The following is a 26,629-nucleotide window of genomic DNA, read 5'->3' as shown; positions in this document are numbered from 1 at the left end:
TGAATTTTAATGAAGCATTTAATAAAACCCATCAAGATATCAAACAGTATTAAACAAGTGACAAACAATTGTTTAATGAGCTAGATTTAGAGCTGGTTGTGTGAAAGGATCAACTGAATATTGATATAAGTCCTGAGGAGGGTTTCCAGTAGGGTGCTGCAGGACTCCTTCTTTGGCCCTCTTTAAATATTTTTATTAAGGACTTGGATCAAGACAGGTGGTATGCTTGTCAAATTTGCAGCTTATACAAAACTGGAAATGGGAACTAAAGAACACTGCATTTTCCCTTGGTTTCCCCCACTAGAGAAAGGATTATGTGTTTCTAAAGATTCCTAATTTGAAGTCCATGGGTAAAACAGCTTGCTTGACTAAATGCCTACGGACGTTCATTTCAGAATTAGTGCATGGTTCCAAAATGGTAACAAAACAAAGCATTTTGGGCATGATTATTTCCTACACTGATTATATGTTAAATCTTTGTTCACTCTGTGTTTGTTGCCACATTTTAGTTGTTATTTTCTCTAAAGACCATATTATGTTTCCAATTCTTCCTCTTATAAATCTTTTCATTTTTCCCCTTCTAAGACACCTGGTTTTGCTCATATTAATGGCCCAAAGCGTTTAATTTTCTTGTTTTAGCTGACTAATTTTAGATAATTTTACAGTACTAATTCAATTATCCCAGGACCTCAGAGTTGGAAGGGAAAGACATCAGAGGTCATCTAGTCCAAAGCATTCTAAATAAGTAGATCTCCTCCTCTCGGTGATGGGAATCTTTGATTTCTTGAGGCTTCACATTCTGCTTTTGTGGAGTTCTAATCGTTAGGAAGCTTTCCCTGAAGCCTAAATCTGCCTCTTGGCAACTTGTCCTCATTTCTCCCCTAGAGCTAAGCAGAACAAGTCTGACCCTTCCTTCCACATGTCAACCCTTCAAAAACTTGAAACCCCAATCACACTCTTCTAAAGGCAAAGTGGGTGTCTAGGAGAAGTGAAGTCTTGGGGTACAAAGATAATAGCTGAGGCTCCCAAGCAAAAGTGCCCTAGATTAATGGAGGAATTATGTGCTGCTGGAAGGCCAATGAGAGCAGGGAATTGGTTATTTTGCAATATGGATGTATGCTAAATGTATTATAGGAAGAAGACTGCTCCTCTGGCTAATGTCTTTCTAGAGCAAACTGGCTGCCATGACTCAGACCCAGGGAGTGGATAGGAGCGATAAACTTAAGCTGATTCTTACACCCCGCCCCCCATCTTCAGACCTCACCTTTTAACCTGTGGGGCCTGATCAACCCTAGAGAGTTCCCCAAATCCCAGTAATAGAAACATTGCCCTGAATTTCCCATTGTGTCGGCCTTCATATTCTATTAGATACCAAGTCTTATCAATTCTTCCTTCATAATTTCTCTCATATGCACCCTTCCCGTCTATTTCTACTACCACTGTCCTAGTTCTCACTCTTATTGCAGTATGCTTAGACAATTATAATAGCCTTCTAGATAGCGCTGCCTCTAACTTCTCTCATTTCCAATATACTCTGTACATACACTACTACCACCAAATCTGGGGTACCTTCTGTATCCCCCTAAATCTTTCCATGGAACTGCTTTGATCAAGTGTTTTGCTTAAAACCTTCTTACTGCCTACCAAATAAATTCTAAACTACCTAGCCTGGTATTTAAGATCCTTCACAATCAGGCCCTGAATTAAAATTGTAGGGGCAAAAGAAGCATCTCAGAATTCTGAGTTTTAGGTTTCAGACTTTCAAAGAACTCAATTCTAGCTTCAAAAATCTTTAACTTTCATGTTTGCTCAGCTTCTTCCTTACTATAGACTGGATTCCTCACAGCTTCTGGCAACTAAACATTATTATTGAGTGATGGTGTTGCTGTTATAAGCCAGTATTTAATTATTTTCCTTCAGCTCAATGCCACAGTTGATAGACTCTGTAGTCCATAATTGCAGCCATCCTCCCTACAGGTCAGGGTTGAGAGATGCTGCGAGAGGCACAATCTTATTATCATTATTATTATTTGTGGTGTGAGACGGATGCATTGTGTTTCCCAGGAGCCAGGTTAGAAATGCTTTGCTTTTGCACCAAGTTCCTGGAGTTCTTTTCGCATAACCGTGGACCATCCAGAGACAAGCCAAATTCTACAGCTTGGCAAATGCCAAGTGAGTTGTTTTCATCTCCACAAACTACCTGTTTCCTGCCATTCCAGGAGTTGGGAATCACCCCAAGCCAAGAGGGATGCCTCGTGGATGGGGAAATATGTCTATTTCATTAGTAGGCAAGTTGCACTGCTAGCTTGGCCATTTCACACAGTGGATCTAATTTGCCATCACCTCCTAGGGAAAAAAAAAGATTTCAGTTGGTTAGCTTTCTCCACAGTCCAGTATCATTTTATTAAACTGTTCAATTTCTCTTAAAAAGGGATTTCTAAAAACGATTAGAAGGATGACTGTAATACTTACCAATCTTTAGCAGGACCAATAGTGAGACTGCCAAAGTTTAAATTCAGCTTATGACACTGAGAAATGAGTAAGTTCAGCCACATGTAGTCTTCAGATAGAATTTCTTTAGAAGTAATCTCTGATGCTAGAGTAAGTCCTTCAATTGAGTTTATTAATGGAATATTCCCTAGAATATTGCCTTTAATTATCCTAGCAAACCTTGTTATGCTTTTCAAAAGGACCTATACCTTTGGAGGCCAGGAACAGTTTAACAAATGTTTATTGAGTCTCTATTATGCGCAAGGCACTGAACAATACACTGAGCTGGGTGCCATGAGTACTAAGAGGCATCATGAGAGGCAGCCTGGCCTCAGGGATAAATAAAACCTACCTTCCAGGGTTGTTGTGAGGCTCAAATGAGATAATATTTATAAAGTGCCCAGCGCAGTGCTGTGTTGTATGAGTGCTAGCTATGATGACAATGAAGATGACTTTAACTGGTGGATATCTGACAGGATAGGAATGGGAAAACAATAGTAATCATCTGAAGTCTTCATGCAGAAACTGGGGTTGTTTTTTTTTTAAGAAAGTATTAAAAAAAACCAACCTGTTAAATGTCTATTATTCTGGAAGAAATCACTGCAACCCCATAGTACAGTGTAGTAGAAAGAGGTTCAGTTTAGGAGTCAGGAGACCATAGCATTCTAGCCCCAGCTCTGCCACTACTAACTCATTAGTGACCTTGGGTAATTGACTTCCCCTCTGAGAGTATAAAACAAAGAAGCTGGAATGCTAAGATACCACCCAGCTCCTATAGTCCTGTTCCGGATTGGAAGTGCTGGCAAAAGCACTTGATTTTAGCATTGATTTTAAATGCACTGAGTGACCCTTCACTTATGCTGAAGTAGGAAACACTGCTGTTATTTCCATGTTAATAAATACAGAGGCAATCTCCTTTCTTCTAGAGGGAAAATGGCTCTTGGGGTCTTGACTGGGGACTTACCAAAGTCCAAGTCGCTAATTTTGCACTGGAAAACGACTTCACCATTCACTATGAGCTCTAGGGCATCCCAGTCTTCTGTCTTCTGTAGAATGACACGGTGTCCGGCTCTTTGTAACACATCTGAAAAAGAGGAAAAGTGCACCAGGCGAAATGCGATCGTTTCACGTTATTATGAATGACAAACTGGTGAGTAGAAAGAGCTGTGGTTAGAAGGGCCCGGAAACCACAGCTTTTAGTTCTTCTGAGCCACTATCCATACAACCTAAGTGAATCACCCTCCTTGTGGGGTTCAGAGTTGCTTATCTTTAAAATAAGACAGTTGGTGTGAACGATCTTGATGACTCCTTCCAGTGCTGGTATTCTATGAAAACAAGCTAATACATTTGTGTTGAAAACACACCAAAAAACAAACAAATAAAACCAAGTCTCAAACAAAACAACAAAAATTATTTCAGGTTAACATCCAATTCAATTCAGCATATTCAAGGCTACTGAATTCACTATGCTTGGCTCATATCTAATATAATGATGAATATTTCTTAACTGATGGTGATATCGAGGATGATTTTCTAATGATGTCCCATGGGTAAATCTTGACTCCCCAAACTGACAGTAGGTTCTACCATCTGCTCCTTCCCTCTCACTCCCAACACACAGAACACCTAGCTCCTGGTGCCAAAATCAATAAAGACTTAGCTTGAATCCTGATAGAGGCCTAAGAATCACTAAAGAAAAACCCTGACTGAAAAGGCTATGAACCCAGCTTTAGGGTGAGATTAACTTTCTTTCCAGATTAATACCAAACAGCTTCGTAATAACTGTTGAAAAATGAGCTTTTATGAATGCTTTGACAGCTAAGAGCCTATTGGGGCTTTCTTGTGCCTAGGCTTACACACCAGCCTTTTCACTCTCACTCTCACTTTCAGACTTTGGAGTTGAAATGCTCTTTATAATCAATTTATGTTTTACTCACCTGGGAAAAACTGCCAGGACATAAAAATTAAATTCTTTGGACTTTTCAATACCATATATTTTCTTTTAATTGTCCCTCTTTTCCTGATATTTTCTCTTTGAAACAGGAATGGTTATGCTGGGGTAGATGATGCCACCAGTAGCAACATCAGCAGCTTTGATTTGTACTTGAAATCTTCAGCCCCATTAACCAAAGAATAGTGAGTCACTGAGTTATACCACAGTCAGTGGTAAAGTTAGCTAGAATCTCATTCTTTTGATATTTCTCTAGTAGAGGACATTAAAGCAAAAGATTACTTGGAAGGGGGCTGTAGGAATATTGGCTGTTTGTGAGAGAGGGGAAGAAAATGAAAAATGAATTGTGGATTGTTTTAAATGTGTTTGTATTTAAGTTTTCAGGTCTCAGTTTTGGAAATTTGGAATTTCCCTTTAGTCTAAGGAAAAAGGATGTAGCAGCTTCCGTAGCTGATGCCTACTGCTTGAATTTCCCCACAAGGTAGGAAAGGCTTCCCATTGAGGGTAGTGACAGGTGGAAAGTAGTAATAAATTAGGTGACGTGCACCCAGGCAAAAATAAGGGCATGAGCGCTGACTTGCTCTCCCCTTCTGCCTTTTCTAATTTATGGTAAATTGATGTTAGTTTCTTTAATTCTTAAGTTCTTGGCTGAGACAAAACTTTTGAGGCAGTGAAACTGTCCCAAAAGTTTGGTGTTGGTATTTTTTTTTAAAGTAAGGGGATAGATTACTCAAGAAAAACTCAGAATGTTAAAGCTGGAAGAGACTTTAGAGATGATCTAGTTTAAATCTACTATTTTTATAGACAAAGAGACAGGTCTAGGGAAGGAAGGTGACATTTGTTTTTATTTTCTTCTCAAAATGTGATTATATATACCACTATAGTTATCAAATTAATGGTGTACTTTCTTTTTTTCCCCAAATAAAAATGTTGTTCAGTTGTTTTAGTCATGTCAGATTTTGCCATTTTATAGACTGAGGAACTGAGGCAGACAGGGTTAAGTGACTTGCTCAGGGTCATACAGCTAGTGAGTGTCTTAGGCCAGATTTCAACTCGGGAAGATGAGTGTTCCTGATTCCAGGACCTCTGTCCTCTGCACCACCTAGCTGCCCTAAAAAAATGACTAAATCTTCAATTTGTAAGTGCCAAATATTGAATAGCCTCTCAAGTCAATGGTGATGGTAACAGATTGAAAGTCCTTCTTAAAGATGGCTATGCAACTGTAGACACACTTTTCCTGACTCTGCTACCTTATTTTTTTTCTAAGCAAAATTAGCATCTCTGGCTAAGAGCATACATATTTCACTTTATCTAGATACTTGTCTATATGTTCCTTGAGGGCAGGAGGCTGGATCTTATTCAAACTTTGTATCCATGCCAGTTCTTATAAAAGTGTTTTGTACCTTGTAGATGCTTCATTGGGATAGATATAGGGACAGGCCTGGTATTTCCTTGGTATAGTGAACTTCCAGGTAAGAAAACTCTCTCTGCTAATATAGGTGGAAAGGTTGGCACCTTCTCAGCAACATAAAGTCTTATAGAGTTGCGTAGAGTATGAAGAGGTTGTGACTTGGCTAGGGTCTCACACAGCCAGTATATGTCAGAGTCAAGACTTGAACCAAAGTCTTCATGAAATCAAAGACAGCTCTCTATCCAGTCAATAAAGATTTATTAAGTGCCTACTGTGTGCCAGACACTGTTCTAAGAATCAGGGATACAAAGTAAAGCATAAGACAGTCCCTACTCAGTAGATTTCAGAAAAACCTGGAAAGACTTACATGAACTGCTGCAAAGTGAAGGGAACAGAACCAGGAGAACATTGTACATAGTAACAGCAACATTGTGAGATGATCAGCTATTAGTGACTCCACTTTTCTCAGCAATATAATGATCCAAGAAAATTTCAAAAGACTCATGATGGAAAGTGTTATTCACGATGGCATCTGAATGTAGATCAAAGCATGCTATTTTCACTTTATTTTTTTTTCCTTTTGCAAACTGTAATTTTTTTCGCAAACTGTTTCTTCTTTCACAACATCACTAATATGGAAATGTTTCACATTATTGCACATATATAACCTATATCAAATTGCTTACCATCTTATGGAGGGGGGGGAGGGAAAGGAGGGAGGGAGACAATTTAGAACTCAAAATTTTATAAAAGATGAATGTTTTAAAAAAAAGATAGTCCCTGCTTACAAGGAGCTCACTGTTTAATGAGGAAGACATGCAAACAACTATGTACAAACAAGTTACATACAGAATAAACTGGAAACAATTAGCAGAGGAAAGGCATTAGAATTAAGAGAGGTTGGGAAAGGCTTCCTGGAGAAGCTGGAACTTGAAGGAACATAGGGAACATAGGGAAATCAGAAGGCAGAGATGAGGAGGGAGAGAATTCCAGGCATGGGGGACAGTCAGAGAGAATGACGGAATTAGGAGATGGAGGAACAGTACGAAGATCAGTGACACTAGATTGCGCTGTGTGTGTGTGTGTGTGTGTAGGGAGGATTAGGAGTAGGTGGGGGGCAGGTTATGATAAACAGAGGATTTTATATTCATTCTTGGAGGTGAGAGCAGCCACTGGAGTTTACTGAATAGGGAGGTGGTATGGCTTCTAGGAGGATCACTTTGGCAGCTGGCATGGGGAGAGACTCTGGCAGGGAGACCCACCAGCAGCTCTTGTAATGGCCTCAGCTTGACACCACCCTGCCATGCTAACCTTTAGACACTTAATACTTATTACATGATACTAGGTGTTTGTCCAAAAAGTCATGGGATCTTAGAGCAGAAGAGACATGGAGATCACTTTAACCCATACCAGCACCATGAAGAAATCCCCTCTACAATATCCTTGACAAGTGGCCATGCATACTTCCAGTGACAGGGGACTCACTACTTGAAATTAAATAGCCTCAACTGTGAGTCAGGAGAATTATATTCAGTTAGTCCTGATTCTATCACGAACTAAGAAATTCATATGATCACAGCTTTAGATCTGGAAGGAACCTGCATGGCCATTTATTACAAATCTCTCATTTAACAGATTGAGGGAACCACTGAGACCTAAGGAGCAGAGACAGAACTCAGATCCTTTGACTTCCAATCCAACACTACCACACTGCATGATTGTGCCAGGGTGATTCAAGGGGTTCTATTTCTCTAATTTAGATTTTTCATCTATAAAATGGAATGATAGTCCTCAAATGACATTCACTGAGTACTCACTAAGTGCATGACATTCTATTGGGTTCTGTGACTCATAAATTAATACTTTTTGTTCAGCTAAATAATGATGATTCACTAAGGCTTAAGAGGGTACTCTAAGTGATTAAACTGAAAAGAGAAGTCAAAAGAGGCAGCTGTTTTTGTCTATTTTTTAAAATCCTCATATTTCATTTGATCTTGCTTTCAGAAAAGTAGACAAATGTGCCAATTAATTGTATTTAATTACTGTGACAAGTGCCTTGTCTAAATGTTGGCATGTGTCCACCTCATCTTTCGATCAGTTCAGCACAACCAATTCCAACTGTGAAATATTTAATTGCAGAATTTTAATTTCATTTTGAAGACAGAAACTTCAGAAAGTGACACAGCAAAGATTCCAATTAGTGAGAGAGCTCTCCTGGAGCACCCAGGGGCTGTGTGATCAGTTTCATCAGCTGTTTTCAGTTGGGTAGCCTCAAGGATAGACAACAACAGAGAATTCTGAAAATTGTACGTAACTTTAAAAAAAAGCAATGACCTTCATACCCTTTGACTCTGAGATTCCACTGCTAGGCATATACTCCAAGGAGGGACATTTAAAAAATAAAGCCTCTGCATGCACCAAAATATTTATGGCAGCATTTAAAAAATCCTGTTTGCCTCTGTTTCCTCATCTGTAAAATGGGCTGGCAAAGGAAATGGCAAACTACTCCACTATCTTTGACAAGAAAACCCCAAATGGAGTCACAAAGAGTGGGACACAACTAAAAAATGACTGGACAACAAAAGAAAGATGCCCACGGAAACAAAGCAGATGCCCATGGATTGGGGAATGGCTAAACACACTGAGGTAAATAACATTGGGATATTATGTGTTGTAAAAGATGACAAATGTTATGACTCTAGAGAAGCATGAAAAGATTTATATGAACGGATGCAAAATGAAGTAAGTAGTCAGGAAAACAATACAACAAGGTAAGTCAATAAGCATTTATTAAGTGCCTACTAGGCACTGTACTAAGCACTGGAGATACAAAGGCAAAAGGTGGTCCCTGATCTCAAGGAGCTTACAATCTAATGAGAGAGACAAATTGAAAACAACTATGTACAAACATGATATATATATATATATATACACACACACACACACACACACACAGATATATAGATAGACATAGATAAATGATATATAGATATATATATACATATATACACATATATACATATATGTATATATACACACATACATATATACACACACACACACACACACACACACACACACACACATATATATATATATATATATATATACACATACGCATATACACACATATATATAAATTGGGAATAATCAGAAAAAGAAGGAACTAGAGTTAAGGTGGGATTGGGAAAGGCTTCTTGCAGAAGGTGAAGTTTTAGGTAGGACTTGAAGAAAGCCAGAGAGACCAGAAGATAGAGATGAGGAAGGAGAGAATTCAAGGCATGAGGGAGAGCCAGAGAAAATGATTGGGGTCAGGAGATGGACAGGCTTGTTGGAGGAAAAGCAAGGAGGCCAGTGTCACTGAAATCACAGAGTATATAGAAAGGAATAAGTTGTTTAAAAGACTGGAAAGGTAGGAAGGGGCCAGGTTATGAAGGACTTTAAAGGCCAACAGAAGATTTTATATTGAATCCTGGAGGTAGTGGGGAGACACAAGATTGTATTGACTTTTGGGGTGACATGTTCAGACTTGAGCTTTAAGAATATCAATTTATCAGCTGAATATAGGATGGGCTGGAGTGAGGAGAGGCTTGAGACAGGAATAACAAGCAGCAAGCTATTGTAATAGTCCAGGTGTTTTGTGATGGGGGTCTGCACCAGAGTGGTGGCAGTGTCAGAAGAGAGAAGGGGGAATATATGAGGAACATTTTGAAGGTAGAATCAATAAGACAGCAATAGAGTAGATATGGTGGGGGGGGGGGGGTGCGGTGCACAGGGTGAAAGAGTAAGGAGGCAAGGAAGAGACCTAGATTATGAGCTTGGATGACAAGAAGGATGATGGTGCCCTTGAAGGACCACAGACAGACAGCCTAATGGTGGGTTGAGAATTCCTCCATGGAGAAATGCTCAAACAGATGAATGACAGCAAGCACAAAGATGAGAGTCAACTGTACAGAGAGTCATGGGACCAGCCTTTGTTCCTGGAAGTGGAGGGCCAGGAGAAAATTTGGCCCTGACAGACTCTGTGAATGGAATAGGGTAGAATCTATAAATGAAGGAGTGTTGGAGAACACTGTAAAAGAGGATAGCGCCAAAAGGATATTCCAGATGCACCTTGAGCCTAGGCATAGGGCCTTTCACTTGATGGTTTAGTGATACAGGATAAGTTTGGAAATAGTAATGATCTTCCTTCTTCACACAGCAAAGCAGGAAAAGAGATGCATGTGAGTCCAGGCTCCTTCCCCACCTTGTCCTTAAGTGGGAGGTATGGATCCCCAGTTTCCACTGAGATATTTGTGTCACATCCATCTCCCAATAGGGTCTGCCTGAGATGAAGGTCTGCCCAGCAAAGGCGTAATGACAAGTGGAGTTCTCAGGATGGCTGGTTCCACTTGCCAACTTCTCCAGCCCTTGTACACTTGAGATCCTCCAAAATAGTCAAGCAGGAACTGGCTGATTTGGGATGCACTTGGATGTCCTCTCTGAATTTGTTGAGGATGTCTACCATCCCAATGATGGGATATTCTCTGGGATGACAGCCTTGGGCCTTTGGGATGACACTGACTTACTTCTTTCCCACAGCTCCTTGCCATCCTGCAGCAGCTCAGCATTGGGTCTGTGGCTTGATTCCTGCAGCTATAGCATGATTTCCTGAAGGGTTTGGATATGCGAGGTATTCTACCCTTCCTGGTCTTTTGTTCTTCCTTCAACCTTTCTATGCACTGGTATTCTTCCTCTACCATGAAGTGGTGCAGTTGGCAATATTCTCCTGTAATCACCCAACACCAGCCAACTAAAGGTCTCCCTCTCTTCCTCCTCTTGAGAGAGAAGTTCCCTGGTTTCTTCAAAATCCTTTCCCAGGTGGCTCCACATCTCCTGGAGCTTCTCCCTGTGTTTTAACAATCCGTCTAGCAGATTCTGTGGGGGTGTAAGATCCACCCACAGCCAGCACCCAGGAAGCTGCTGGCACGCCAGGAAAGCACAGGTTCTTTTGATCTGCTTAACCAAGGAAAGCAAGGTGAAGGGGTTGACAAGCTTACAGACAGCATTCAGTTAGTTCAGGGGAGCATACAGACAGCGTTCAGTTAGTTCAGGGGAAAAAGACCAGCACCCTGAACTTCAGAACATTCATTTAGTTCAGGGGAAAAAACCAGCACCCTGAACTTCAGAACAAAATACAAATTACAAATATCAACAGACAGACCCAATACAATTCATAGTTACCAACATCTAGGTTCAGCCTGAGAGCTCGGAACAAGGGCTGGCCCAGAGTCACACTCGTCACCGCTGCTGCTCCAACAGAAAAGGGGTCTTCAAGCTGTCTCCTCTCCTCTTATAGAGTTTTTGACATCATCAAGCATTGCCTGAATGAACAGAGCCAATTGGTTCTTGAGTTGGCCCCTCCCCTTAGGACCCTGGGAGGTTCACATCCACATAGATTAGGTTAACACCCAATAGGGCATGGCTCTGGAGTTAACACCTCCCCTTAGCCAGCCCCATGAATTGTCACAAAGAGGTGGACTTAAACCCACGTGGTCTAAAAGCCTCTGTTGTCCCAGACATATAAACTAGGCCCTCCCTGGAGTTAGCCCTACCTTGGGCCCCAAGGGCCCAGCACCTAGTAAGGCTTAATGAAATAAACTGAGTTACTCAAAGAAAACAAAGGCCATTTTGCCTACTGACACACCCTGTAATCATGAGCAGCCTCTTCTACACGGGAGAGTTTGTGAGCTTCATGTTCTGGCATTTGGCAGCAGGGCAAGGTCTTCTTCACAGAAGAACTTGATGACTTCCTTGTGAGTGGGACTTTGGCTCTGTCCTTCAGTACTGTGCAAACAAAGTGAGCTGAGCTGCTTACTGATGTCAGTCAGCTTTTCCAGGCTTATATCAAGTGCTGGGAAAGACCTGGGAAACCCGCTTTCAATTAGGACAAGAGAAAGGCATGGCTTCTGCTTTCCAGCTCCTGGAGAGACATGCTTGGCAAAAGCTGTGTATGAAGTCCATGGTTACTGGCTGAGAAAAGTAGGTCCTATGGATGCTACGGGTGATTTCACTTTGCAGTTTCTGGACAATTTCCATATTGGTAGCATTTTTCTCCCTCTGGAGCTTCTTTCCTTCAGCAACTGAGATGAAGAGAGTCAGTTCCACTCAAAGAAATGTTTCTGGTCAAGATGATCCTCCCCTTTACAGAATGTAGTCCCACCCCTTTAGTGCCACCCAGATAAGATGTGAATTCACTTTTCCTTGAATCTTCAAGTTAAACAAGTTAACATTTACTAGTTGCAGCAACCCTGAGCCTCCTAGGGTTCATATTTCTGGTTGATGTCCATGGATTAACAGGTTTCACAAAGCTGAGCCCCTGTGAAGGTCTGGACTTTTCAGTAGGAGTCCCAGCCTTGCTTGAAATAGGATGCCCTTCTTTTTATGTTTCTTTACAAAGGGCTGACCGCATATTGGATAGAGAACTGGGCTTGGAGTCAGGACACAGTGATTTCTGCCTCTGAAGCTTCTTAGCTTTTTTATTTCTCACCTGGCTAGAATGAGTTCTCCCCTATATCCTTTGTTTAGAGTTTTGGGACACCAGTCTCTCCTGGCTCTCTGAACCCTCCTTTTCAGTCTTTTTTTACTAGATCCTCATCCAAATCATGCTTTCTAATGGGAAGTGTCCTTCAGGGTTCTGTCCTGGGCTCTCTTTTCTTCTCCCTCCATACTGCTTGGTGATCTCATCAGCTCACCTGGATTTAATGACCTCTCTATGCTGATGATTCTCAAATCTCTCTTCTTTTTTTTTTTTAATTTAAATCATCATAAGGGATGTCACACTGGGAGGGAAGAGGAAGAAGGATACAGGGGGAAATGCTGGCAATGAAAAACCAAAAGAGATCAAAAAATCTGCTTTAAAATATTTTTTGAAAGAATTCAAGGCCTTTTTCTTTGGTATATTTGGGATATATTCATAAATGTGTATTTGTTTTTATTGAACTTCAATACTCCCCTAAAGTCTTCCTCTAAGGCCTAACATGGGGTGGAGGTAACCTTGTGTTTGTGAAGGCCATGTCAGCAGACTCCAGGTTTTTGGTGGGTCCTACCAAGGTGGAAAGATTTCTGGTACAAGCCTGTGATGGCCTATGTGTGTATTTATTCAAAAAAAATCCATTGGCATAGTAGAACAAGACTTGGAGTAGAAGTCAAAAGAACTGGGCTCTGCTTCCAAGTTAGCCACTTGTATGCAATGTGAGTCACTTAATCTCTCTGAGCCTCAGTTTTCTCACACGCAAAATGATAAAGGGGTTGGATTAAGTCAGGGGTTCTTAACTAGGTGTCTGTGAGCATTTTTATTTTTTTTAAAAAATATTTTGATATCTGTATTTCAACATAATTGGCTTCCTTTGTAATCCTGTGTATTTTATGCATTTAAAAATATTCTGAGAAAGGGTCCATAGGCTTCACTAGGTTGCCATGAGGCCCATGACACAAAAAAGGTTAAGAAACCCTGCACTAGATCTTTAAAGTCTCTTCTTGTTCTAACAGCCTAGGAGAATTGTAAGGTAGGCCCTCCATCTTTGGTTGGTGAAGATAATAATTCAATCTAACCAGTGACTCTCTGCCTCCAGTTCATCATGACCCCACTCATTCTTCAACTCTTTTCCCACTTGGTATTTGTGTCTACCATGCCGCTCCTACTACTGCTGCTGCTACTAATACTGCTGGGACAGTATTAGCATTAGCATTGCCAAGTACTACTGATTCTGCTTCCACATGCCGGTTATCCCTCATGTTTGTCATCTCCATTTTTATGAAAACTATCCTAGTTCAGATCATCTCTTTTCTCCTAAAATAGTGACATATTTGCTGTTTCTGTCACTAGTCTCTCATCTCTCAAAACTGCTCTTCACATCACAGTTCAAATAACCTTCCAAACAGACTACTTTAATCACAATATTCTTCTGTTTGAAAACATTTGGTAGCTCTCCTTGCTATTCTGTAATACCTACAGCTTTATGATCGTGGCATCCAAGAACCACTACACCTTGATGTCTGCCTGCCCTTTTTGGCAATGGATACAGCAACAGACCTGGAGCCAGGAAGAGTTCAAATCCAGTCTCAAGCACTTACTAGCTGTGTGACCCTGGGCAAGCCAATTAACCCTGTTTGCCTCAGTTTTCTTATTGGTAAGTTGGAGACACTAAAAGCACCTCTCAGGGGTTGTTGTGAAGATAAAATGAGTGATTTGTAAAGCACTTCACAAACCCGAAAGATATATATTATAGACGCTAGTTATTATTCTGCATTTCATCAAAATTGGACTATTCTATGTCCTCCATTCTTGTTCTGCCCCTTTTCCTAATCCCCATGGCTTTGTTCATGCCCATTAACATGCTAGAAGGGGTGCTGCGTCCACCAACCCATCTCCATCCATGGAAGGCCCTCCTGTTCTTTAAGTTTCAATTCAGATGCCACCTCCTCCATGAAGCCTTTTTTGATTTCTCACCAGCTGATCATTATCTTATCATTACCTGTGACTCAAACTGGTCATAGCACATTGACTGGAACTTTCTTTTGCGCTTATTGTTCTCCCCTGACATCAGAATTATTTTTGCATATATGATACTCTTCCCCCTTTTGCCTCCCACTATACCGTAAGCTACTTTCTCTGGCAGATCCATCTTTGCACTCCAAGAACCCAGCACAATACTTTGCACATATTAATTGCTTAACAAATGTTTGTTGAATTAAAGTAGTTTCTATTTTTTAAACCGCCTTAAACACAAACAAGGACTGCTATAGTTACTGTGATTTTATAGATACAGGTTCCCGTGGGTTTACACACCCTCAGTTCCAACAGTGCCAACAGCACAGGGTGAGGAGAGGTACAATTATATCTGGAAGTAGCAAGTGGGTGATCTACACTTTTGTCTCCATGACCCCTCGTGGCTGCCTACAGTGACTGGAATCATTCCCTTGGAAATGTACTCTCATTTGATGTGCAGTAATGAGGGTCTGAAGGAATTAAAATAGAGAGTAGACCACCCTCCAATTATCCTATTGGGGGTGGGGTAGGGGCATAACGATCACATCAGCATCATTATAGCTTTTCGTGTTAAAGCAAGAAAGCATTCTCTATGTGGCAAACATGATTTAACCTGTAAAATAATCAAAACCAAGCCTGAAGCATTTAGAATTTTTTTTAAAACTAAATTAGAGCATAGTATGGAAAAATACTTATAAGTATCTTCTCTATTCCCTACCCCATCTTTTATAAAATCATATATCAGGGAATCTCAAAACATAATGAAAACTCTGAACGATTCCAAATACTCTTTTTTTGGTGACAGTGAGCCAAGTATGGGGATATATGTGTGTGTGGGCGGGGGGGAAGAGATGCTGAAAGACAGCTATAGTGTAGTGGGAAGGGAATGTGATAGACAAGTTCAAATTCTAGCTCTGTTATTTACTCTTCTCTCTCTCTCTCTCTCTCTCTCTCTCTCTCTTTCTCTCTAACTATATATATATATATAAATTTAATTTCTTTGGGACTCAGTTCCTCCATCTGTAAAATGAAAGGGTTGGAACAGATCAGGGCCTCTTTTGTGTAACCCCTTCAACAGCCTGATAAATTCGTGGACCCCATCTCAGAATAATGTTTTAAAATGCTGAAAATAAAATACATAGAATTACAACAATTATATTGACATAAAAATATGCTCTTTTCCACATCCAAATTCACCAGTCCCTCCTGAAATCTGTCCATAGATTCTATGTTAAGAACCTGCACACTACATACTGTTGAAGATCTCTGCCTGCTGTAATTCAGTTAGGCCAACATTAATTAACTACTTATTGTGTGTAGGACACTATAATGAGCACTGGGGATATAAAGATAGAAGAGGTAATGATCCTTATCCACAAGGCATTTACATTCTTCTAGGGAAACAACTTGTATACAACGAGGTGGATGCAATATTTACATGAGGTATCTTCAAGGGGGGAAAAGGGTGCAAGATCTCTGATCTATAAATATGTTGCTGGTGGACAGACATAAAATAATAAGCTAATCGGCTACTAAAAAAACCAAACAAAAAATAAAAACCATTATCATGGAGGAGAATGTATTTTTAACATTCATAAGGTCTACCATGGGCCGCTAAGTGGGGCGTTGGAGAGAGTGCCAGGTTTGGAGTCAGGTGATCTCAGCTTCCTGAGTACAAATCTGGCCTCAAACACTTACTTGCTATGTGACTCTGAGCAAGTCACTTAACCTTGTTTGCCTCAGTTTCCTCATCTGTAAAATGAGCTGGAGAAGGAAACAGCAAACCACTCCAGTATCTTTGCCAAGAAAACCCCAAAATGGGGTCAAGAAGAGCCAGACACGACTGAATGACAACAACGGTCTACCAGCTTTATATCTGCTTAGGAATGAATGGGCGTAGGGCTGGAAGGCTATTCTTCGGCAACATAACGGGAACTTGAGGTAACAAGTTATTAAGCATTAATGAAAGTGCCACTATTCTTTAAATGTCATGACTATCCACTGAGGACCAATCTTTCAAGTTCTCAGTATTTGCTACATGTTGGGTATGAAAAGAAAAGCCAGATAAACTTCTTCCCTGAAATGGAATACCCATAAAAGCTCTGGCTAAACTTCTGGATAAATCAACCCAAAGCTATTAAGCCCCCCACAGAAGGAAGGCCTCTTTGAGGCCTGACACCTCATTCTTTAAGTAGGATTTGTGCTAACTGAACAAAAATAGAAAAATTCTTTGGAACACTTTGCAAAAGTTATTTCACACTCTCTGCCAGCAATTTACATGTCATTGTTAGGAGGTAGACACAGGGAGAGTTCTCTTCTTCCCCTATGTGTGGGAGATGTAACCACCGCTGTCATTAACAGCCATTGCTGATGTGCACCGAGGGAAACAAGAGTGATTTGCTTTGTCTGTCAGTTGAATGAGAGTGGATTTTGTTTTCAAGGGTCAGTTCCTACTGGCAACTATTAGTGGATTAGCTGATAGAGAGAAGTGAACTAGGCAAAGAAAAGCTTCAGACAGGGAGGCTAGCAAATATTTCTTGTTAAATATCCATTTCATATTTCGTCACAATCTCCTGTCCTGCCATCTCTCTCTTTTTGATCACTGCTTGCTCCTCGTGATGCCTGGTCTCTTGATGAGGCCATCATTCACCTTCTCTCTTCACCTGATTCAGTGTTCAATCTTGAACCAATGGTCAGTTATTTCAGCATTACTCTCTAATCCAACCTGGAATCCCTCTCCTATTACAGATTATGTTATTCTCTCCCTGCTAATTCTCAGTCCTAGGCCATCTCTTGCCAACTCAATTATTCTGGCATCTGTATGAAGGATGGATTGGAGAAGGAAAAGAGTGGAGGCAGGGACTCATTAGGATTTGCAACATTCCAGGCAGGTGGTAATTTGATAATAAGGATCTGTAACAAGATGATGGAAATGGGAATGATAAAGGTTGCATAAACAGAAGCAGCAAGATTTGCTAACTGGTTGATTGCCTATGAGAAGCTGGAGATAAGGAAGAATAAAAAAAGACCCCAAAATTGTGAACATGGAATACGGGGTGAACGTTGGTATCCCAGACAAAAATAATGAAGTGGGATGGAGGAAAAGTTTTAGGGGGTGATATAATGAACTCAATTTTGGACTGAGCTGAGTTTTAAGTATTGATCAGTTGTGTTGAATTGAGTTTAATCTGTTGATTGGGCATGCAGGTATGCACATACTCTATGCAGCTGAAGATGCAGGTCTGAAGCTTAGGAAAGAGAGATTTGAGAATCATCAGCACAGAGATGGTACAAAGGGAGAAGCCATGGGAGGGAATGAATGTGATTGTCAAGAGAGACAGTATAGAGAGAAAGAAGAATTGGATTGGAATGCATGCAATGGAGATTGAGACAGCGAAGTAAAAGGACTGGTGAGTTACAGTGGGGGCCCTTTAAGGATATGCAACATAGGCTGTAGTGGGAGAAGTTTACATGGTTGGCCACTGCATTGATCAGAAAACTTAAGTCTTCCAAAGTTGTTTTTCTTCACAATATAGTCTTGTAAAGATTGTTCTCCTGGTTCTGCTTACTTTACTCTAGATCAGTTCATGCCATCTAGAATTCTTTCAAATTGTCTTTTGTTACTGCTAATGGAGCAAAATATTCTATTATATCCCTATACCACAACTGGTACAGCATTCATGGGAACCCCTTTAGACTAGTTCTTTTAATTTAATTCCTTTTCTTTTCAATCCCACTTCAAGATCAGGGAGTTTGTTTTGCATTCAACAATTTCCTCCCTGGGATTATCTTTCTTCCTAACCTTCTCAACCTCCATCGCTACCCCTGCTCCCATTATTCTTGTTTCCCTCATGAGTTTGATATAGTTCTACACCAAACTGTATAGTGAGTTTCACCTCCTTCTTCCTCCTTTCTATAGTAATGTATTCCTTTTATCCTCCTTTCTATTTTCCATCTTCAAATCCTCAGAATAGAATCAATCCACCTACAGGTCCTCTGTTTTTCTTATTTAACTCCCCCAATACTCTTTGAAGATATTCAATTTCTGAAAGAACACTTGTTTCTTTTCCCTCTATGAGAATATTAGCACATCATTATACAGCCCCCTCCAATTGCTTAAATAAATTTACCTTTCCAAACCTCTCTTCACTCTAGTGTTTGCATTTCAAAGTTCCTACTGAGATCTGTTCTTTTCATCATTAATATTTGAAATTAAACCATTAAAAATCAATTCACTTTCCTCCCACATCCCACCCACCCCCTCCCTATATTCAGCTTTCCTGGATAAGCTGGTCTTGATTATATAAGCCTATCTCTTCCAACTTTTGGACTATTGCATTGCAAGATCTCCTCTCATTTATAGTAGAAGCTGCTAGGTCTTATGTGATCCTGACTGTGATACTTAAATTGCTTCTTTTTGGATGCTTGCAGTATTTTTTCTTAGATAAGTTCTAGACCTTGGCTAAAACATTCTTTTAGATCTTTTCTTTCAGGGTTTCTTTCTGGAAGTGATAGGTGGATTCTCTATCTTCACTTTGCCCTCTGTTTCTAATAGATCTGGGCAGCTTTTATTTATGATTTCTTTAAATAAAATGTCCATTTAAAAAAATATATGGCTTTCAGGGAGTCTGATGATTCTTAAATTACCTCTCTTTGACTTGTTTTCGTATTTGGTTGTTTTTGATATCATATATCTTACATGTTCTAATATTTCTCGCTATCTCATAGAGTCATTGATTTGTTTGGTCTATCCTAGTTTTCAGTGAGGCCATTACTTGAGCAAGGACTGCTACTTTCTGTTCTAAATTATTTATTCTTCATTACAAGTCTTTCTACCAGAGCTTTTATTTCATTTTTAAAAAAATCTCTTGCTTTACTTCTTCTAGGTATTTATGTAGTCTTTGCGGAAAAATCCACTTTTTTATTTTAAATCTCTGCCAGTAAGTTGCTATAGTTGTTATATTATTTTTGGTGGGATCTCTAGGTATGCAATTTTAAATTTTTTTTTACATTTTTTTTACAATTTTTACTTTTTTACATTTGAATAGTATACTATTTTTCCAATTGTATGTAAAGACAATTTTTAACATTCATTATTTCAAAAATTTTGAGTTCCAAATTTTTCTCCCTTCTTCCCTCCCCTTCCCTCTTCCTGAAATGGTAAGCAATTTGATACAGGTTATTTATGCGTAATCATGTAAAACATATTTCCATATTAGTCATGTTGTGAAAGAAGAAAGGAAGGAAAAAAAAACCATACAAAAATGAAAGAAAGTGAAAATAGTACGCTTCAATCTGCATTCAGACTCTAACAATTTGTTCTCTGGATATGGATATTATTTTCTACCATGAGTCTTTTGGAATTGTCTTAGATCATTGTATTGCTGAGAGGAGCTAATTCGTTCATAGTTGATCATCACACAATGTTGCTGTTACTGTGTACAATGTCCTCCTGGTCCTGCTCATTTCTTTTTGCATCAGTTCATATAAGTCTTTTCAGGTTTTTCTGAAATCTGCCTGCTCATTATTGCTTATAGCACAATAGAATTCCATTACATTTATATACCTCAATTGATGGGCATCCCCTCAATTTCCAATTTTTTTGCCACCACAAAAAGAGTTATTATAAATATTTTTGTATATCAGGGTCCTTTCTCTTTTTTAATGATCTCTTTGGGATAGAGACCTAGTAGTAGTATTGCTGGATCAAAGGATATGCAAAATTTGATTGCCCTTTAGGTATAGTTCCAAACTGCTCTCCAGAATGGTTGGATCAGTTCACAACTCCACCAACAGTGCATTAGTGTCCCAATTTTCCCACATCCTGTCCAACATTTATTGCTTTTCTTTTCTGTCATATTAGCCAATTTTATAGGTGTGAGGTGGTACCTCAGAGTTGTTTTAATGTGCATTTCTCTAATCAAAAGTGATTTTGAGCATTTCTTCATGTGATTATAGATAGCTTTGATTTCTTCATCTGAAAACTGCCTGTTCACATCTTTTGACTATTTATAAATTGAGGAATGGCTCATATTCTTATAAATTTGACTCAGTTCTCTATATATTTGAGAAATGAGGCCTTTATCAGAGTTACTTCCTATAAAGATTGTCCTCACTTTCTGCTTTTCTTCTATAATCTTGGTTGTGTTAGTTTTGTTTGTGCAAAAACCTTTAAATTTAATATAATCAAAATACCTATTTTGTATTTTGTAATGCTCTCTATCTTTTGTTTGCTCACGAACTCTTCCCTTTTTTATACATCTGACAGGTAAACTATTCCTTGTTCTCCTAAATTGCTTATGGTATGTTTCAACAATCTGGCCAGCAGCTGTTGTGGGGGTGAAAGACCAACACAACCCCAACAACAAGAACGCTACCAGCATGCTGCAAAAGCACAGGTTCTTTTGATCTGCTTTAGTAAGGAAAGAAATGTTAAGGGGTTGACAAGCTTACTTTAATTCAGCATACAAATATCATTCACTTAGTTCAGGGGAAAAAAACCACTACCCTGAACTTCAGAGCAAAATACAAAGTACAAACATGGACAGACAGACTTTGTCTGATTCAAATCCCAATACATAGTTACCAGAATTCAACAAAGTCCCAGCATCCGAGTTACAAGCTGGAGGGCTTCTTAGCTACAGCTGCCCAGAGTCTCCGCACGCCACCAAGAGTGAGAGCCCTAAACAAATTACAAACATTGACAGACAGACCAAATACATATTCATAGTTACCAACATCTAGGTTCAGCCGGGGAGCTCATAATGTGGGCTGGCCCAGAGTCACTCGCGCCACCACTGCTGTGGGTAAGAGCTCCAAAAAATAGAAAGCCAACCCCTGGTTTTATATCTTTCTCAGGGTCAGGGGTGAGTCACACATGCGACTCATCCATGTGACCTAGAATCGTCACAAAGAGGCGACTTAAACCCACGTGGTCTAAAAGCCTCTGCTGTCCCAGACATGTCACTCAAACTCATGTGTAAACTAGGCCCTCCCCTGGGGCAAGGAGGCACCAAGAACACCTGAATCTAATCAAGGAAACAAAGGCCAAACTCTTCAAGGGCACGTGGTTGAACTAAGTGCTAAGAGCCCATTTTGCTTACCAGCACATGGTATCACTTTTTATGTCTAAAACATGTACTCATTTTGAAGTTATCTTGGCATACAGTATAAGATGTTTGCTTATATCTAGTTTCTGCTGTATTGTTTTCAAGTTTTCCCAGAAGTTTTTGTCAAGCAGTGACTTCTTATCCCAGAAGTTGGGGTCTTTGGGTTTATCAAACACTAGGTTACTATGGTCATTTACTACTATGTCTTGTGTATCTGATCTATTCTACTGATCCACCACTCTATTTCTTAGCCAGTACCAGATAGTTTTGATGGTTGCCACTTTATAAGATAGTTTCAGGCCTGGTACTGCTAGACCCTCTTCCTTTGCAGTTTTCCCCACTAATTCCCTTGATATTCTTGACCTTTTGTTCTTCCATATGAATTTTGTTATTTTTTTCCTAGCTCTATAAAATAATTTTTGGTAGTTTGGTATGGCACCAAATAAGTAAATTAGTTTAGGCAGAATTATCATTTTTATTATATTGGCTCAGCCTACCCTTGAACAATTGATATTTTCCCAATTGTTTAGATCTGATTTTGTTTGTGTGAAAAGCGTGTTGTAATTGTGTTCATATAGTTCCTGGGTTTGTCTTGGCAGGTAGATTCCCAAATATTTCATATTGTTCTCCAGCTATTTTAAATGGAATTTCTCTTTCTATCTCTTGCTGCTGGGTTTTGTTGGTAATATGTAGAAAGGCTGATGACTTATGTAGTATTATTTTATATCCTGCAACTTTGATATTTAAAAAAAACCAACTACTGGTTGTGTTTTCTTTGGTTTGTTGCTGTTGTTGAGTTGTTTAGTCATGTCTGACCCTTCGTGGCCCCATTTAGGGGTTTTCTCGGCGAAGATATTGTAGTGGTTTGCCATTTCCTTCTACAATTCATTTTACAGATGAGGAAACTAAAGCAAACTGAGTTCAAGTAGGGCCTCAGACACTTCCTTGTTGTGTGACCCTGGGCAAATAACTTAACCCTGCTTGCTTCAGCTTCCTCATCTGTATAATGAACTGGAGAAGGGAATGGCAAACCGCTCCAGTATCTTTACTAAGAAAACCCCAAATGGGGCCACGAAGAGTCAGACATGACTGAAAATAACTGAACAACTTTCAGACTTCAAACCAGTTCTATCCACTGTGCCCTAGCTGCCCCTTTGGTTCACAAATCATTTCTTTAGTTCCTGAATTAGGGTCTTGTGCCATGGGCAGGCTGTATATCCCATGCTGAACTTTTGGGTGGGAAGGTTGGGCCTGCTTGGTTTTGCCCAAGGTCCCCATGTTCCAAGGTCAGCACCCCTCTCCTGATCTTCAAGGTCCAGAGTGCTGGATATTCAGGGCTTTCTATAGCATCTCAAGGCAGAATGCAAGGAATCTCAGTGCCCTGGGGTGTCCCAATTAAGAGTCATGCTGGCACTGGCTACTGCTGTTTCATGGGGTTTCAGAAGTCCTTGCTGTGAGTTTCAAATCATCCTGGGGTTCTCTAGTGGAAGCCCTTCACTTCTGCTGCCTCTGGACACAGAACCCCACAGGCTGTCCTGGTTTCTGACTGGTCTGCAGTGGAGGCCGCTGTCTTGTTTGCCTGTTTGGATGCTGGCTTTTTTGGAGGTCCCCTTTCCAATCATCCATGGACTACTGACTCCCTTTTTGTACAGTTTTGGGGTAGAAGAAGTCACTTACTTTAGCTTCTTGATTGGACTGGATTTTGTTCCTTTTTTTTTTTTTGGAGGTGGGAAGGCAGGGCAATTGAGGTTAAGTGACTTGCCCAAGGTCACACAGCTAGTAAGTGTGTCAAATGTCTGAGGCTGGATTTGAACTCAGGTCCTCCTGACTTCAGGGCCAGTGCTCTACTCACTGTGCCACCTAGCTGCCCCATGGATTTTGTTTCTTGATTGGATTTCTTAATCATTATTTCTTCTTGGAGAAATTTCAGGTTTTGGTGGAGTAGGGTAGCTGGTCAGTCTGTCTCTGTTTAGGCAACCATCTTGGCCAGAATTCTCTAGTTGTGAATTTAATTTGCCCCCTTGGACATTACTACTTTGGTATCTTAAACCTCAGCCCTGAAGACTTTTCTAACTTCTTTTCTTCTTATAAAATGGCATTGCCATCCTCTGACTCACGTAAGCTAAAAAACCTCAAGAGTCACTTTTGTCTGTCTCTTTTCCCTCACCTGCCACATCTAATCAAGTTGCTGGGTTCTACGTGTACCATCATGATAATCTCTCTCATAATACCTCCTCTTTGACACTGCTACCAAGACCGCTCAAACTGTTCTAGACCATAGTGTGGGAAATTGATTGACAGAGGTTATGGACTGGTTGTAAAGGGCTTTAGAAGCTAAGTAGAGGAGATTAAATTTGATATTAGAGGTGATAGGGAGTCTCTGACGTTCATTGAGTAACTGAATGACATGGTCAGATGTGTACTTAGGAAAATCACCATATGGTTTATAGAAACGAATAAGTTATTATTACTAAATAAATTCTTTTAAAATGAATCCATTAAGACTGTGAGCTCCCTGAAAGCAGGGGCTGTCTTTTACCTTTCTGTATATTCTGAGCACTCAGCATAGTGCCTTACTAGGCGCTTACTAAGTTTTTACTGTCTAACTGAATGGAAGAACTGGTTTTGATAAGGAAAAAATCCTAGGAGGCTCTATCAGTTTGAGGGAGTCTTTCATGAAGGATTTTTGGAAAGACATAAGAATCACACAGGTTGAGAAAGCATAGAAATATGGTGCTGTATTAATCCCAGAATCATTGAGTTGGAAGAGATACATCTCCGTGGGCAGTTAGTCCAATCCGTACCATAGCTGTGACACACCAGACTAGTCATCTAGACTCTGCTTGGAGACTGCCACTGAGTGAGAACCCACAGTTCTCAAGGCAGACCTTTTCACTCTGGAACGGCTGTAATTGTCGGCAACTTTCCCGTCACATTACTAACTGGCCTCTTGGCAACTTTGACCCATTTCTTTTTATTCTGTCCTCTGAGGAAGGGGGGAAGGAAGGAAAGAAGGAATGAAGGAAGGGAGGGAAAGAACAAAGAGAGAGGGAAGGAGGATGACGGAAGGGAGGAAGAGAGCGAGGTAGAGAGGAAGGAAGAGGGAGGAAATTAGGAGAGAAGGGAAGAAGGAAAGAAGAGAGGGAGGAAAGAAGGAAGGAAGGAAGGAAACATGCATTTATTGAGCACCTATTGTGTGCCAGGCTCTGTGCTAAGGGCTTTACAATTATTATCTCACTTGAGCCTCACAATCACCGGGGGAGAGGCTATCAGTATACCCATTTTACAGATGAGGGCACTGAGGCAAACAGAGACACAATGCATTTGCCCGGGGCCTCCAGACAGCGGCGCAGGAAGCAGAAGAACTTGACCTCGCCTTTCTCTGCTTCCAGCCCAGGCTCTGTTCCCGCAGCGGCTCCCTGGAGCACGTGGCCGTGCTGCCCCGCCCCCGTGGGTTAGGCCCCGCCCCCCGAGCCTCCGCCGAAGCTCACCTAGCAGGCCCTGCAGGCGGAAGGTGCGGTGCTCCACAGTCAGGTTCAAAGGACGGTAGGGCCCATAGCGCATGAAGACGAGAGCTTTCTTCGGCATCTCGGGTTCCGAAGGCGCAGGCGCAGGCGCAGGCGCAGACTCGGCGCGGGCCGCGGACGGGTGGGCGGTGCGGTCTGGGGACAAAATGGGCGCCCTGTGGGCGCGGCCTAGGTTTTTAGGGGTGGAGTCTCTTCCGGTCCCTAGCGGGTCTTGCAGGGAGGGGTTGGAGGACAAAGGAGGGTTGGAGGAAGGGGGAAGTGAGGGAGGAGACTCCTTGGGAGAGGCCCCAGTGGGATGTGGTGGGATCCGGTACCTGGATAGGAGCCAGCCTTCCAAGCGCGGACCGGGCCTGTGGCCTGGGCCGCGCTTCTGGCTGGGCCTGGTCAATGAAGTCATAGAAGGCGGCCTTATGAAGTTTATGGTGATAGAAAGCCGGCGGGGCAGGCCTGGGGGCCCGTGGTGGGCTCACCCAACGGGTGAAGTTAAGGAAACCGGCCGCCGAGAACGAGGCAGCCTTTTCCGGCTGTTCTACTGGAGGAGGGTGGGGCAGCTGAGTGGCGAAGTGGTTAGATTCCCCCGGGCCTGGAAGATCTGAATTCAAATGTGACCTCAGGCGCTGTGTCCCTGGGCCAGTCACTTAACCAAGTTTGCCTTAGTTCCCTCACCTGTTTAAAAAAAATAGTTGGAAAGGAAATGGCAAACTATCCTGGCCAAGAAAACCCCAAATGGGCCAGGAAGAGTCAGACAGACGGCACTGAACAGTAACAAAAACGGAGGAGGGTAGAGGAGCTCCCGAAGTATTAAATCAAGCCTTCCTCCCAGTCCCGGGCTGTGGCAATAGTCTCCCGACCGGCCTTCCTGCTTGAGCCCAGCTTCCAGTCCTTCCTCGCACACGTGTCAGGGATTCATCCAAGTGCGCTTGTGACAGTGCTACTTCCCTGCTGAAGAAACTACTAGGTCTCCTTGTTATCTCCAGCATCAAACATAAGTTCCTCCCATTCGCCTTTAAGGGCCTTTACACGAGTCTTTCCAACTTATGCCCGCGTACCCTGTTTGCCGTTTCTTGAAAAGGATCTCCGATCTCTGCACCTTTGCGGTGGTTCTCCATACCTGGAATGCACTCTCTTCTCAATTCTGACTCTTCCAGCTCCTTGTTTTCCTTTAAAACTGCTCAGACGCCTCTATATTAGGCGTTTTCCGATCTCTGCCTCCTTCTCTTCCCCAGCTACTAGTTCCCTTTATAAAAGATTTAAAAAAAATTTAGGGGAACAGGATGTCTCTAGGATCTAGGCGCAGTTTTAAGGCCTTCCCTGATAGAATGTAAGTTCCTCGAGGGCAGGCAGGGACTGTTTCATTTTTGTCTCTGTATGTCCATCCCTGGCATTGTGCCTGGCCCGTAGTAAGCACTTAACAAATAGGTGTTGATGAATTGATTTGTGTAAGACATTGTGTTGATTGCTGTTTAAAAAAAGAAAGATATGGATTCATATTTTGCTTCGTGGAACTTAAATGCTGGAAGGAAGGACAAGAAATACAGTCATCAGCAAGCTAACTATTAATATAGTGTAGAGAGAAGATAAGTGATAATCTATCAAAACTAACTCCTTTCC

General features: G+C 41.1%; 1 protein-coding gene across 1 annotated transcript; it reads right to left on the bottom strand.

Annotated features, from left to right (window-relative positions):
• C8H10orf53 (chromosome 8 C10orf53 homolog) lies at positions 1-25,381 on the bottom strand. The gene is made up of 3 exons (XM_036735936.1): positions 24,983-25,381; positions 3,455-3,574; positions 1-2,346 (listed from the first exon to the last, which is right to left on the bottom strand). Exons 1-3 carry the CDS (start codon positions 25,077-25,079, stop codon positions 2,282-2,284), a joined length of 282 nt encoding a protein of 93 aa, XP_036591831.1. The 5' UTR covers positions 25,080-25,381; the 3' UTR covers positions 1-2,281.
• Between the last annotated feature and the right edge of the window lie 1,248 nt (positions 25,382-26,629).

The sequence above is a fragment of the Trichosurus vulpecula genome, chromosome 8 (genome assembly GCF_011100635.1).
Source record: "Trichosurus vulpecula isolate mTriVul1 chromosome 8, mTriVul1.pri, whole genome shotgun sequence".
In the NCBI taxonomy this organism is placed as follows: domain Eukaryota; kingdom Metazoa; phylum Chordata; class Mammalia; order Diprotodontia; family Phalangeridae; genus Trichosurus; species Trichosurus vulpecula.
The sequence above is the reverse complement of the archived record's forward strand: the minus strand, read 5'-3'. Positions and strand labels throughout refer to the sequence as shown.